The sequence below is a fragment of the Phyllopteryx taeniolatus genome, chromosome 5 (genome assembly GCF_024500385.1).
Source record: "Phyllopteryx taeniolatus isolate TA_2022b chromosome 5, UOR_Ptae_1.2, whole genome shotgun sequence".
Taxonomy (NCBI): domain Eukaryota; kingdom Metazoa; phylum Chordata; class Actinopteri; order Syngnathiformes; family Syngnathidae; genus Phyllopteryx; species Phyllopteryx taeniolatus.
Genome location: NC_084506.1, coordinates 25,995,649 through 26,009,344, shown reverse-complemented (window position 1 = coordinate 26,009,344; position 13,696 = coordinate 25,995,649). Strand labels below are relative to the sequence as shown.

Genomic DNA, 13,696 nt, shown 5'->3' with positions numbered 1-13,696 from the left:
TACACACAATCTTTTTTTATAATCGGTGTTATCTTTAGCAGGAGTCAGGGTGGAGGCCCAGCTGTCAACAACCAAATCACCGTGTACTTCCCTGTTCTCTAATAACACCCGCACCAGGTCTACTCATCACAGTGAGTTAGTTCATATAAAGTGGAGTAATACGTTTTTGAAAAACAACTTTTTTGCTTCAATCTTGTTCTTCGGATCAAGCATCAGTCTTACATTGATAGTGGAAAAACAACCCCCATCTCGCTTCCTACATCCTTCCCAGAACTTAAAGAGTTGAATTTGTTCTGTAACTCAGCTCATAACTCACTTGTATCTCAATTTGTGAGTGAGACGCGGGATGCATGTTGTGGCGTTGTCTGCCGCCATTTACCACAAAGCTGGCTCGCAACACAAAGCATAACAATCGACTGAGCGACAGCTCGTAACTTAGGAAACTCAGAAGTTGGTGCACTCCTAAGTCAAGGTACCACTGTATTTTGGAAAATTGACTTGAATTTCTTGTACACAAATAATTTGGTCTGTTAAATTACACAACCAGTAAATGTTTTGTTAAGGTGCCTAGTTCCCAAAATATGTCCGTATTCGAGCCGGATTGTAACGTCACTTGCTCGTGATAGAACCATTCCCATAGGCTGATTTCAGTGAGGCTCTAAAAAGGCTGTTAAGACAACTCCCAACTGTTTTAGATTGTGGAAAATCATATATAACATGTCTGAAAAGAAAAATGTGTGAGTCAGTGTTACCATATAAGAAAACAGTCAAGATGTAGGTCTCCATTTTGGTTTATTTGACTCTTGAATCATCTGTTGGTGTGATATAAATCAACCAAATTCAATACAATTACAAGGTATTCTGAAAATACATAACATTTCATGTGTGCATATATAAAGAGGAATGAAAAAATATGACACAAAAAAGCATTTAGAAAGAGGTGAGCCAACAAAATGTCACAAAGGATACCACTTGATTCTCAATTAGAAAAATTGTTTACAGCTCAGCATCCTGTTACTCTAATTCTAATGAATTCAACCATTCATTTGGCAGCTGATGCATTCTGCCAAAGAGGCGGTGGACTTATTTGGCTGTGATCCACATCTCCTTTTGCCAGTAAGTGAGAGGTCTCAATTGAGAAGTGATCAATAAATAATAAGCCAATCCAGTTAAGGTAATTTGCACAAGCACTAAATTCATTCGTGTGATCTCAATGTGGTACATTTTTCACTCAAGCACAGATGACATCCATTCTGGGCTGGGCCTGACAACCATGTAGATGGAGGGTATGAGTCCCCCCCACATTGAACAAGCTGTGTTTCAATTGAAAGTGGGGAGTCATGTGACTCTAAGAATGACATCATGCAACATTAACGAGGACTCTATAACGCTTTGGTGGGTGTCACACCACCTCTCGAGATTTCCTGATGGCACAGCACAGGAGCATGCTAAAGATCATCCCAAACACCTGCCAAGAGAGATGAACTGAGTTGCATACATTGTCATTTGAGTGACGGGACTAGGCCAATCAGGCATTACCATAATGACCCCGATAGTGACGCCCACTCCTCCTATGATGTGCAGCTTTGAGTCAAACACCTCATCAATGGCATCGGGGCAGCTCTACAACACAGGAGCACAAAATTCATTTGGGCCTTTCTCAGACCTGTGGCGAAATGACTTGGAGAGCGCACAAACGCTCTAGTAAAACCGTTGTTTCCATAGAAACCACAGCAAGAAGGCTGAAGGAATGCGTCTGCAATGGAAAACCGAGAGCCCACACCATCATTATGTGTTTTTGACGTCTAATTACAGTTCTCACCCCAATAAAGTTTCAATCTTTTAAGAAGTATCCATGAAGCCAGGGGTGAGCAAACTACAGCTCACTCAGTTCTTTAAACCAGCTCAAAGTATTATCAATAGTCGTGCATTTCTTGCGTTAATTTGGCTAATTATATATATTATAATATTTTTACATATTTAATAATTGCTTTTTAACTTTAATGATAAATTATACAATTTAATCATGAGTGATTTTTTTCTTAAAATAAAACTGACATAGTTTGTTACGTTTGAAGCGCTTTTTTAATTATTACCTCATCTACGAATGTGCTGGACATAAGTCAGTTTAAGAACTTAACTGTGACTCCTGAGCACAAAAGTACGCCCACCCTTGCGTTGAGCAAACCACATTTGTTGTCTCTTGATTAAAAGCAGTGTTGCGATCGTACCTTGGTGATGAGCTCCTCAAGTAACTCTCCTGGAGGACAAGTGTCCTTGGCAGCATCCAACACAGTACCAGTTGGACCGCAACAGTTTAGCTGGAACAATACAAAACAAAAACTAAAAACAGCTTTTTCTTTCACCAAAGATTTTTCTCAGTGGTGGTGTCAGGCATCACTTTTTTATTTATTTATTTATTTTTCACTGTGCATACAAATCATAATGGGGTTTATAGCTGCAAGTGTCTATTTATGGCCTATTGAAACTAGATTAGTTGACTTAATCTCCCTCATCCCCCATTCTGTCGCTGTGTTATATACAGAACAGCAAAATGACAGCGTTAGTGTCAAGGAGCGTTAGACATGAATGGGTTGGGGACATCAATCCTTTCATTACATGCAAATTCAGTTTTTTAACACAAGTCTGTCACCAACAGAGTTGTATTAGGTTTTGACGACATGTCTGCTACATGCACAGAGGTGCAAACCAATTGATATTGAGGTAAGATGACACACCCAAGTAAATCTTTTATGAATTGTTTATTTGAATGTTGCTGGATTGTAACGTAAACATGGGTCTAATTTACATAATACAGCCCCAAAAATGAGTTTCTCCAAGAATAATTCGGCAGCTTGGTTTTGAAATGCGGCCTTACGAGTGAAAATGCAATCAATGCTCTTCCTGTTTTTGTTAGGGCTCACATGCTCTTCCGAACAAGTATCCTTGACCCTAGTCGTCACGGTAACCAAAGCTGTAGTCGGTGTTGGCCCTGCAGTGGAGGGGGTTGGGCGAGCAGGGGCTCATTTGAGACAGGACTGGCCCCTCAAACCAGACTAACTTTAGCTGTAATTCATGATCTTTGGGGTATTTTGACGAAAGCGTGTCACAGATATTTTATTAAAGGTCAGATGACCAAGATGTTATGGGGTCAGTTAAAATTCACATTTGCATTGTTTATATGTTATGTATTACATGCACGTAACTTCCAGCAAGTTTTCAATCATAGATTAGCTAAAAATGAGGTTTTTACGACACATATTGAGTCCTCCCCGAACATACCCGAAGCTCAAGACGTGTGGTTACTCTATCCAGCGCAAGGGCTACCAGAAGTGACGTTGCAATTGACAAACACAGCGCGCTACACACTATACGCAATGGCGAGCAACGTGTTGGAATATGTGGAGGAGGAGGATTTCGACGTACAGGAGCACCCAACTGAACCCGGCATCGTCCAAGCGTACATGTTTGAGCAGTGACGACGACGAGCAGCCAAGTAGCAGCGATACAACAGAAAAAGAGAGTGGCCACTGGCTCGATGTGACGGTGTCTTGTTATACAGTCATGGCTTGAAGTAATACCAAAATTGTTTAGCACGACTATACATATTATATACTCATATATGTTTCAGTGACACGGCACATGCTTTTATATAGGATGCAGTACAGTGATCCCTCGTTTTTCACGGTCAATGGGGACCAGAACCCCCCACGAAAGGTGAAAAACCGCAAAGTAGGATTGGCGCTGGTGTAGCTGGGGTTTTACCTTGGAGAAAAACATGGTGATGTGTCGTTGTTGTCTTTGTTTTTTCTTTTGCTTCAAAATTCCCCTGTACAAGGACATGACCTCGTCAACACGATTGCTAAACTCGACAGCTCGAACCATATTGTCGTCAATGTCTTGTGCAAATGGTTGCATTGCCCTTGCCATGTTGCACAATTGTTGCAGGTTCTCCAGGGTAAAGCCTCAATTTCTTCTTCGTCTTCCTCTTCTTCTGTTCCTCACTTGCAGACTTTGTCATCTCAAGGAGGTCTTCATCTGTCAGTGGGTCTGAGTGTCAATCGATGAGGGCGCTGACGTCTTCTTCCGTCATGTCGACAAATCCTTCATCCCTTATGATGCGAGCCAGCCTCACCACCTTCTCCACCGCTTCGTCAGGAGTAAAGCCTGGATAGTCGTGCACCACGTTCGGCCATCATTTCTTCCAGCTAGAATTTATGGTCTCACTTTTCATGTCCTTTAATGCATAACTTCTGCCCTCTTTGATCATATCTAAAAGTTTCACTTTTTCGCTGATGGTCATCATCTTCTTCTTCCTCTTGGGCGCCCCGGAGGAAGCTTTTGCAGGGGCAAAGCGCTTAGGCGGCATTGTAAGGGATTAACTAATAAAAAATAATAATTATCGCTTAAACAAAAAACGTTATCACGAACACAACACTAAGATACAGTATGCAAGACAGTCAACAACGTGGACGAGACTAGCCAGACGCAACAAGGGAAGATGCTGGGTGAGGCTGCGATGATGCGCAGCCAATCAGCACACGGGATAAATCTACTCGTGCTCTCTCTCATTGGTTGATGTCGCGCCGGGAACCAATCAGGCGCCTTGTATGAGTGCCCGTGGAATGTACAGTACAGTACAGTACAGGCATGTACAAAGCCTCTGAGTCAACTCATCTCTTCGTTTGGCAAGCAGGGAAACCTCTCGCGCGTCAACATGAAACAACGCGTCTTTCCGCAATATGGCTGCCGATATGGCTGTATTTTTTTCATTTTTATTTTTTGATGAATACTTTGGAAAAACCCGCGAAGCACTGAAGCCGCAAAATGTGAAGCGCGAAGTGGCGAGGGAACACGGTATTCCTATATATTGCGTGCCCGTCGCTCGAGCAGCGTTGCTGCACAGAAAGTCTTTGCCGTGTGTCTGTTGGCTTGTTATATAGGCAAAAGTACAGACGTCAGTACTAAAAAGTACTGCGTGGGTCTTTTTTTCCTACTCCCCAGTGGATAGTAACCATAATAGAGTCGTAGGTACAAGGAAATGCTCACCTCTTGTCTGCACCGCTTCGCTGCTGCGCCATGGCGGCTGCGAGATTCAGTTCTCTTGCTGGCAATTGATGCTTTTTGCATCCCGCGCCTTGCGGTCTTTGTCTCTTTCCAGCGCTGTGACGTCACACGCCACAATGCACCAGCGAACAAAGAGGTGAGGATTTCCTTGAATATACCTACGACTTTATTATGGTTACTATGCACTGGGGAGTAGGAAAAAATGACCCACGCAGTACTTTTCAGTACTGTCGTCTGTACTTTTGCCTATATGACAAGCCAACAGACCTGTGCGGCGTGTTATAACGCTACTCGAGCGAGGGGCACACAATATATAGGAATACTGCATCCTATGTAAAAGCTTGTGCCTTGTCACTGAAACATATATGAATATATAATGCGTATAGTCGTTCTCAAAAATATTGGCACCCCAAGGGTGCCATTATTTCATGCCATGACTGTATAAAAAGACATGCTTTTGACATACTGTCACAGTGGCCACTCTCTTTTTCTGTTGTAAAGCTGCTACTTGGCTGCTCGTCATCGTCACTGTCAGGTTTCGAGCTCCTGCTCCTTGCTCGCCATTGCGTATAGTGTGTAGCGCGCTGTGTTTGTCAATTGCAACGTCACTTCTGGTAGCCCTTGTGGTGGATAGAGTAACCACACCCTGGTGTCTTGAGCTGCGGGTATGTTCGGGGAGGCTCAATATGCGTCATAAAAACCTCATTTTTAGCTAAACTATGGTTGAAAACTTGCTGGAAGTTACGTGCATGTATTACACATAACAAACAATGCAAATATGAATTTTAACTGACCCCATAACATCTTTGTCATCTGACCTTTAAGACACATGAGTACCGTTTTAAAATGTTGCAGGAGGAAAGTATAATTAGTCACCTTTAAGTACTTAACAAGTCCCCCGTGATCTTCGCTGACTCCTTATAGCCACAGTTCTCTTAGTAATGTCTAATTCCAGCGTTTATTTCATGGTATTTACATCTAGATGTGTTAAACAACTCTTTTTATAAATATGGTAAGAATGAAAGAAGCTCACGCCAGTTTGAATCACGCGCAGAGTCTCTTTGAGACGTTCATCCTTTGTTTCCTTGTAGTTATTGAAGGTCTGCACGTAGAATGTGGTAATGTCATCCACCACCTGCCACGCAAGCAGAGAAAATGTTCATTTGCATGTGCCTTCCACTAGAACTTGTTTTGTCTGGCAAGAAAGACTATATATATACTTACGCACTTTAGCCAAGTGTGTTACCTTGCTCTGGTTGGAAAATCCCCAGATGCCAGCAGCGACTTCAATGGCAAAGATGATAAGCAGGAAGAAGAAAAACTGCAGCAAGGATAAAGGGAGTTAGAATGCTGTCTGCGCATGTCTGTTGGCACGTACGAACAAGTCAGGTCATCTGTGCGGAACTGAACTTGATTTACATAGAACCCTCCGACTGGGAGATTTAGTACAAGACGATTAAGGCCAGAGGGGAGGCGAGGAGTGAGCCACACAGGAAGTGAACGAGCAACATCAAAGCCTGCTGGCTGGCCTTGGCCCTGTTCAGTAAATGCTGATTGATGCAAACAGGCATTTCAAAGGCTCAGGGTCAATTCACATTCCACTCAGGCTAACAATGCAATGTAACACAATTGAAAACAAACTGTTGACATTTTGTATAAATGAATAAAATGAAAGCAATGTTTCCAGTTGGTCTCCCATCCAAGTACTGACCGCACCTGCCCCTGATTCGCTTCCGAAATCTGGCAAGATCGGGCGCTCTCAGAGGAACCTTTATGCACCTACTCAGTGGAGTAGCATTTAATTGTTATGTTTACTACGTTGCAAGCATGAATAGATGAACAAAGATAAAAACATTTGTAGTACATAGCTGCATCATAGTGATTTGGAATCACTGGGATAAATGATACATACCAGTCCCAGCATACACGGAGACTCCTGGATGGCACCGCAACATCCAAGAAATCCCACGACCATCATCAATGCCCCAGCTCCGATCAGGATGTACACACCTACATGCGCCGACGACAAACGTATCAATCTCTGCTAATGATTTGGCAGCTAGGCTGTGGACAACGCAGAAGCACTATCATTCAAAGCCAAAACAAAAGCAGAGCTGCAGTGCAGATTACCGTTCGCTGACAGCGTGAACAGCATTGGCTCCTGATTATCGGCAACATACTTGAATGTTCAGTGTTGATTGTCGACTTAAGGGTGAGGTGTATTTGTAATCGGCGAGGACACCGCTACACTTATTGACAAGTCTAATTTGGCTGCTTTGCAAAATATGTCTCCTTTAAATTAAAACTGATGCAACACACCTCAAGGTAAGACAATGAAACCCTGTGTTTTCTTCCAGACAACCCAAAAAATGTCTTGTCATGTACTACAATAATTTTCTGAGGTTGGAATGTTGAATTTGATTATGTTTTTGAGCATCAGTAGTAAGCGTACTAGTTGTGCCTCAATCCCAGCTATTGTAAGCCACTTTGCACTCAACATTTCCCATTCAATATAACACAGTGTAACATTTAAAAATTCCAGTGCCATTCATTAGTAGTGGATCTCAACATGACAAATAAAGCGGTGACTCTTCATTAAACACAATGCACCCAAAGCCAAGTGATTAGTAATCATTGGTTTAAACACAGCACTTGTGCTGAAAAGCCTCTTACCGGTGTAAAATACATATGGAGAATCTGGTCCCTCAAAAAGGCCTTTGGTCTTGGGATCTAATCTCAACCACAGGCCGATGGCAAAGACGGCAGTACCTGCAAGCTGAAGCACACAAGACTTGAGTTCATTTGACGTAATCATAGGCACAAGCAGACCGGTTGCCGGACCTGTCTGAAAGGGGGCACGTGAAATGCACTGGAGGCCCACTTTTCATTTCATAAATACCAGGAGGACTCCTTCAAACATTTAGTATTGTATTTGAAAGCAAGCTTCAACCTAGTGTTTTTTTCCGCGGGCAGGAATAAAAAAAGGAAAAGAAAAACTTCTTCATTTTATGTCCAAAGGGTTTTGTGGCTGGTTTTGTTTTCCGTATGGAACGAGTTCCAATGGCGCTTTGAGTACCGGTATTTAAGGTTGCCAACCCATTTTTCCCTCCTCGCTTACTGTTGTACTATGAGTGTGCCAATGTACCGCAGCGTACTCGTTCAGCTCGAGTTATTTACAAATAGTACATATTTTACAGAAATGTCATGCCATGCCATACTGCCAGGCAAAAACATTGCAGATTCACTGTGAAAAAGGTGCAGGACTGTTGCGTTCCAACATTGACATGTTCGTCACGTAGGCCTGCGCACCATAAAAATTATTTTCAGTAAAGCCGTGATAGGCTGTTGCAGATTAGATTGACCATAAATCAAACAAAATCACACCATCGGTTCTTTACATTTTTAATGTCATAGTGATAAAGAACTCAACACTAGTATTTCTTAACACAAAAAATAGCTACCATGATAAAATAAAATCAAAATTAAATTAGAAAGAAAATGTTTATTTTTAGAGAAACGGGCCTCAAGTGGGGCACAAGCATCTTGGTGGGTGGGCACGGCCCTCTACGGCCCACCCATGGCGGCGAGTGTGGGCACAGGACACTTCATTTGGTACACATGCACAATCTAATTTTATTTTGCCCAACCTATATTAAGTTTAGACACAATTTTACTTTGTAAAAATTTTTACAGCACTCAAATCCAAAAAGTATACAGTGTCCCTGCGAATGTATAGGGATATATTGAAAATCTGTCAGTAATTGACATACCCCCTTCCCCCCCCTAATGTTTAATAATTGCCAATAGATGACGCAAGATTGTCAGCAAAGCCCTGCGTTTTTCTCAATGAACCTTCTCAACTCACTACAAAATAGGCCCTTGGCACAAAGATGCCATTAGATAGCAGCAAAGCACTACAGCACATAGGTTGGAATCACTGATCTAATCCAATACAAGAGCGACGTTTGAAAATGGGTCCATTTTACACCACTGTAAAATATAACCAAAAAATAAACAGACTGTATTATGTAAATAATATCTCCATGACAGACAGTATCAATCAAAACAAAACATTATCTTTGTTAAGACATTAAATAAACCTCTGGCATTGGAGCTGATATGTTTTAGCAGATGTGTGTTTGTTTGTGTGTGCGATTTTGCGGGAATTCCTCCACTTGAGAGTCATCCATGCGCAAAGCCATTTTGTTTTGACCGCACACGCTTAAACATGACAGTTGAACGTCTTCACATTCACTGATAGTGCGTACGTGCTCTAAATATAATCCCACGCATCTGTATTGTATTGTTTTTTTCTCCATTTTTGACACACAAAAGTTGAAACTTTGTAGAATTCACCCCTCCTCCTTCCGTCTAACTCCCGAATACACCCACACATACTCACACACATTAGTAAAAATGAAGTACACCTACCCAGAAGAATAAGTTGAATATAAACATGAGATACTTGAGGCACCTGATCCCCCCAACGACAGCCATGCTGACTGGTTTGTTGGCAAACTTAAAACTCCTGGGAGGAAGTAGTGTTCGCGTGAGCCGGAAAAAACTGAGGCGTTTGAAAGTGAAAACGTTCTCAATACCACGCCTTCAGTTGCCCGAATGCACACACGGGGAGTGGCGAGTAGATGGGCCTACTCAACAAACTGACCTGCCCATGTTCGACTTCCTCTTTGTTTCACGCTTGCACAGATTGTGGCTACGACGAGTCCTGTGCCAGAAGCTGCAAGTTGCTATCTTGGCATTGAACCAAGATAGCAACGCATCTGATAGCGACACAGAAGGCCCTGTTGGAACATGCTGACATCTAATGTCTTATTTATTTTCTCACCTGCTGTACTACAGGACTAAACGTGTTGAAACACACCTCTTAATCAATTCATCGATCAGTTGGCTAGACGTCTTAAGCGGGGTACCCACGTACTGATTTTTAATATCTTAACCGATATTTTTAAATGTGAGAAACCCCACGCATGATGAAAAAAATGGCATGTGTATTCTAACTATTCCTATCGCAGGGCTGTCCAAACTTTTCCTTAGAGGCCGCAAACAGAAAAATCTAAATCACCACTTTGACATTCTTTGACTTTATTGTATTAAACACCCTAAAACCAATCCATCAAACAACGATGTATTTTTTAAAATAGTTTTGTAATAACTTCTAGGTACGGGCTTTCTATTAAAGGTAATGAGGCAAATAGTTTAGAATTGTTCAGTATTTTGGGGTGGCCCCGTGGCCCTGTATTCCACTTGAATCGATCCGCCCCTGCACTGAACAGTAGGTGACTCACATCTTCTCATTCAGAAACAAAAACAAAACAATCGAGAAAGCAGCCCATTTTGAAAATTGTTTCTTGAGCATCATTAATGTGATATGTTCACAGATCGGACCTTGACATGGAAAAAAATGATTTTTCTTCTGTAACGGAATTAACTTGATTCATCATTATGAATGACTTTTTTTGTTGGAAAAGGTTTATTTGCATCTTTGCATGTCTAGGGAAGCTCTATTTAAAACCAATTCATTAGTAGCAGCGGTAGTCGTAGTAGTCGTCAGAAGAATTTGAGTCTTGCAACAGCACCGGCTTCGGCGATCTTCCCAATTGGCTTTTACTACATATGTCACAATTACGGAGTTTATTGTTCATTTGAGAGTGTCGGCTCAGAGTGTCTTCTGAGCAGATCGGTTGTAGAAAATCTCTCTGAAATTTGGCTCTTTGTAAATTCTTTACCTATTGTGGCTGGCGCAGACCATTTTGATTGTCATCCTTGTTCACCCGATTTTTTTTAGCACGTTCCCGAAAGGTGACTAGTGGTTAACGCGTCTGCCTCACAGTCAGGAGATCTGGGTTTGGATCTCCTTTGAACATCCCCGTGGATTTTGCACATTTCGCCCTGATGCTTGTGTGGATTTTCTCCAGTTACCAAACTGAAAACGAAATTTTTTATCAAGGTTGAATGTGAGTGTGAATGGTTGTTTGCCTTGTGATTGACTGGCAGCCAGTCCAGGGTGTACCCCGACTCTCGCCTAGTCAGCTGTTCCAGCTCACCCATGAACCTAATGACGACAAGTGTTATAGAAAATGAATAAATGTTCCCAGTATATAACTCTACACATCGGAAACTACTTTTCAGATGGCAAATTCCTCACAAATTTCTATGATAAAATCATTGTGATGGTTTCTAATGTAATATTCATATTTCTTTAAATGGTTATATTTGGCAGGGTTCTTCACTGTAAACTATAATACTCAAAATTATCTACAAAAAAAAAAAATCATTACATATTTTCATTTTTGTAATGAATCTAAATGAGATTCACTTTTTAAATCATACTCTAATTTAATGAGATGCACTTCAATTTTTCTAGCAGTGTTTATTTCCACAGTGTACGTCCTCTCACACACACATGGACACATACGAACCCCACCCCCACACCCTTGTGATGTATTGTTGTGCTCATTTCTATCTATAGCTGCAAAACTTAAAATCACCATAAAAGGCCAAAACATCCGTGTGAAGACACACACACACACACACATAGTTTAACATATACAGTTCTCGATAAACAAACAGACAGTTGGGACACACCCCACGGGGTTAGTGGGACTGTGGGACATAAATAGCGTGCATGGGATCTCCAAGACGCACACACACAGTCTCCCCACGTGACCGTGCACAAGTCTGCAGTCAATAAATGACAGACTGGCTCAATTATTGTTTTTGTTTTTTGCGCAACCATTTTTAAATGCCGTGCGCGCAAACCGTCCGTGTGCTCCGTGGAAGTGGGTCATTTGGCCACTGGGGAGGATTACAAGCAGCAGCCCCGCTGAGCCACGTGCCGGGAGTATGCTTATAGTGGCAATCCGGTGCAAAAAAATAAAGAAATAAATCTCGACCCCGTTAGGACACACTGCGACAATTTGAAGGTTTGCACTCGCGACGCACGCCTCGTCAGTACGCACACCCAAATACATTCTAGTTTTGAAACGCGCTTACCCAGAAGACCAGGTTGAAGGCGAACATTAGGTACTTGATGAGCATCTCTCCACCGGATAGCGCCGCCATGACGGCGACGATGACGAGTCTCGTGCAGGAGGAAACGATTCGAACCTTACAAGTAGTGTGGTCGCTCAGTGAGGTGCTTGTCCACGCGTGGCGCTGCTGGGGCGCGCTCGTAGAGGATCCCGCCCCCGGCTGCAAACCAGCCAAGCGTAAAAGGCTGGATATGCTCCCAACACTGCACTAAATCCTTATAGTTACGGGTTTTTGGGGGTTTTGTTTTTTACGTGCTTGTCAATGCATTACGTCGCCCTCTAGTGCACAGGACGACCCACAGTGCGATGACGTTATTGTCAGACTCAGACTCGTTCCTGATTAAATTCGGTGGCACAAGCGATGATGTCATTCTTCCGCGATAAGTAAAGCGCTTGCAAGGTCGCTGTCTCGTAGGAAGCCGGCAGTACTGTATACTGCACGTGAACGAACATGCCTTTGCTTCATTGGAAGAACTATTCACCCATCAATTTTCAGTACCACTTTTACTCTTTTTAAACTGTAGTATATTTAATAGTAACACAATCAGACTTCCTTTGCAAGGGCCAAATGTTTGGAGATCTGTATTCAAGCCAACCATTTTTTCTTTGAAGTTCTACATCAAAGGACTTCCTTCAACCCTTTGTATGTTTATTAGGGTTTTCATTCTCCGCCCAGATAGTAACATGTCTTGGGTTCACAACAGGCGTCCCGGTCTGCAAAGAGGATGGATTTGCATCTTACAAGATGAGGGAACCGGGTGTGAGCGTAGCTAGAAGGTGAGGCACAAACTGGCGGGTGCGATGACAAATATGGTCATGAGGAACGGCCATCTTCCGGGTGCACCCAGGGAGGGGCTAATTCCACACCCAGAGAATTAAACCTTGATAAACTGAGATCCAGGGGTTTTCGGGGGCTTTTTCGTCGTTCTGGCAATGTAAGCAGCTGTTATGACAGTAAGGCTTGTTCAATAAATCGAATTAGCCCAAACGTCAAGTGTCTCGAAGTCTTCATTCATCCCATGCCCGACGGACGTCGGAGTTCTCCCGGGTGACCTCTGACTCGGAACCACAGGCGAAAAAAACCCACCACAAAACAAACAAGGCGGCACGGTGTCCGACTGGTTAGAGCGTCAGCTTCACAGTTCTGAGGACCTGGGTTCAATCCCCGGCCCCGCTTGTGTGGAGTTTGCATGTTCTCCCCGTGCCTGCGTGGGTTTTCTCCGGGCACTCTGGTTTCCTCCCACATCCCCAAAACATGCATGAATTGGAGACTCTAAATTGCCTGTAGGTGTGAATGTGAGTGCGAATGGTTGTTTGTTTGTATGTGCCCTGCGATTGGCTGGCAAACAGTTCAGGGTGTACCCCGCCTCCTGCCTGATGATAGCTGGGCACGGCCGCGACCCTAGTGAGGAGAAGCAGCTCAGAAAATGGATGGATGGATAAACAAACAAGCATTCAAGCATTTTGTCTTCAATCAACCTTTCATGTTTTTGCGATGTGTAATGTTTAATGTGGACTATCCGCAAAAAAAACACTAAACACGGGGAGAACATAAAGCCTTTTCCTCACTTCAACAT

General features: G+C 42.8%; 1 protein-coding gene across 2 annotated transcripts; it reads right to left on the bottom strand.

Moving 5' to 3' along the window:
- Nucleotides 1-775: 775 nt before the first annotated feature.
- On the bottom strand, nt 776-12,333 carry cd9a (CD9 molecule a). Of its 2 annotated transcripts, none has more exons than XM_061774207.1 (8): nt 12,082-12,333; nt 7,741-7,843; nt 6,980-7,077; nt 6,314-6,388; nt 6,101-6,202; nt 2,232-2,321; nt 1,540-1,623; nt 776-1,468 (listed from the first exon to the last, which is right to left on the bottom strand). In XM_061774207.1, the coding sequence occupies exons 1-8, from the start codon at nt 12,148-12,150 to the stop codon at nt 1,403-1,405; spliced, it is 687 nt and encodes a 228-aa protein (XP_061630191.1). In that variant the 5' UTR covers nt 12,151-12,333; the 3' UTR covers nt 776-1,402. The 2 variants fall into 2 exon arrangements, with proteins under 2 accessions (XP_061630191.1, XP_061630192.1); XM_061774208.1 differs by lacking the exon at nt 12,082-12,333 and adding an exon at nt 9,499-9,712.
- Between the last annotated feature and the right edge of the window lie 1,363 nt (nt 12,334-13,696).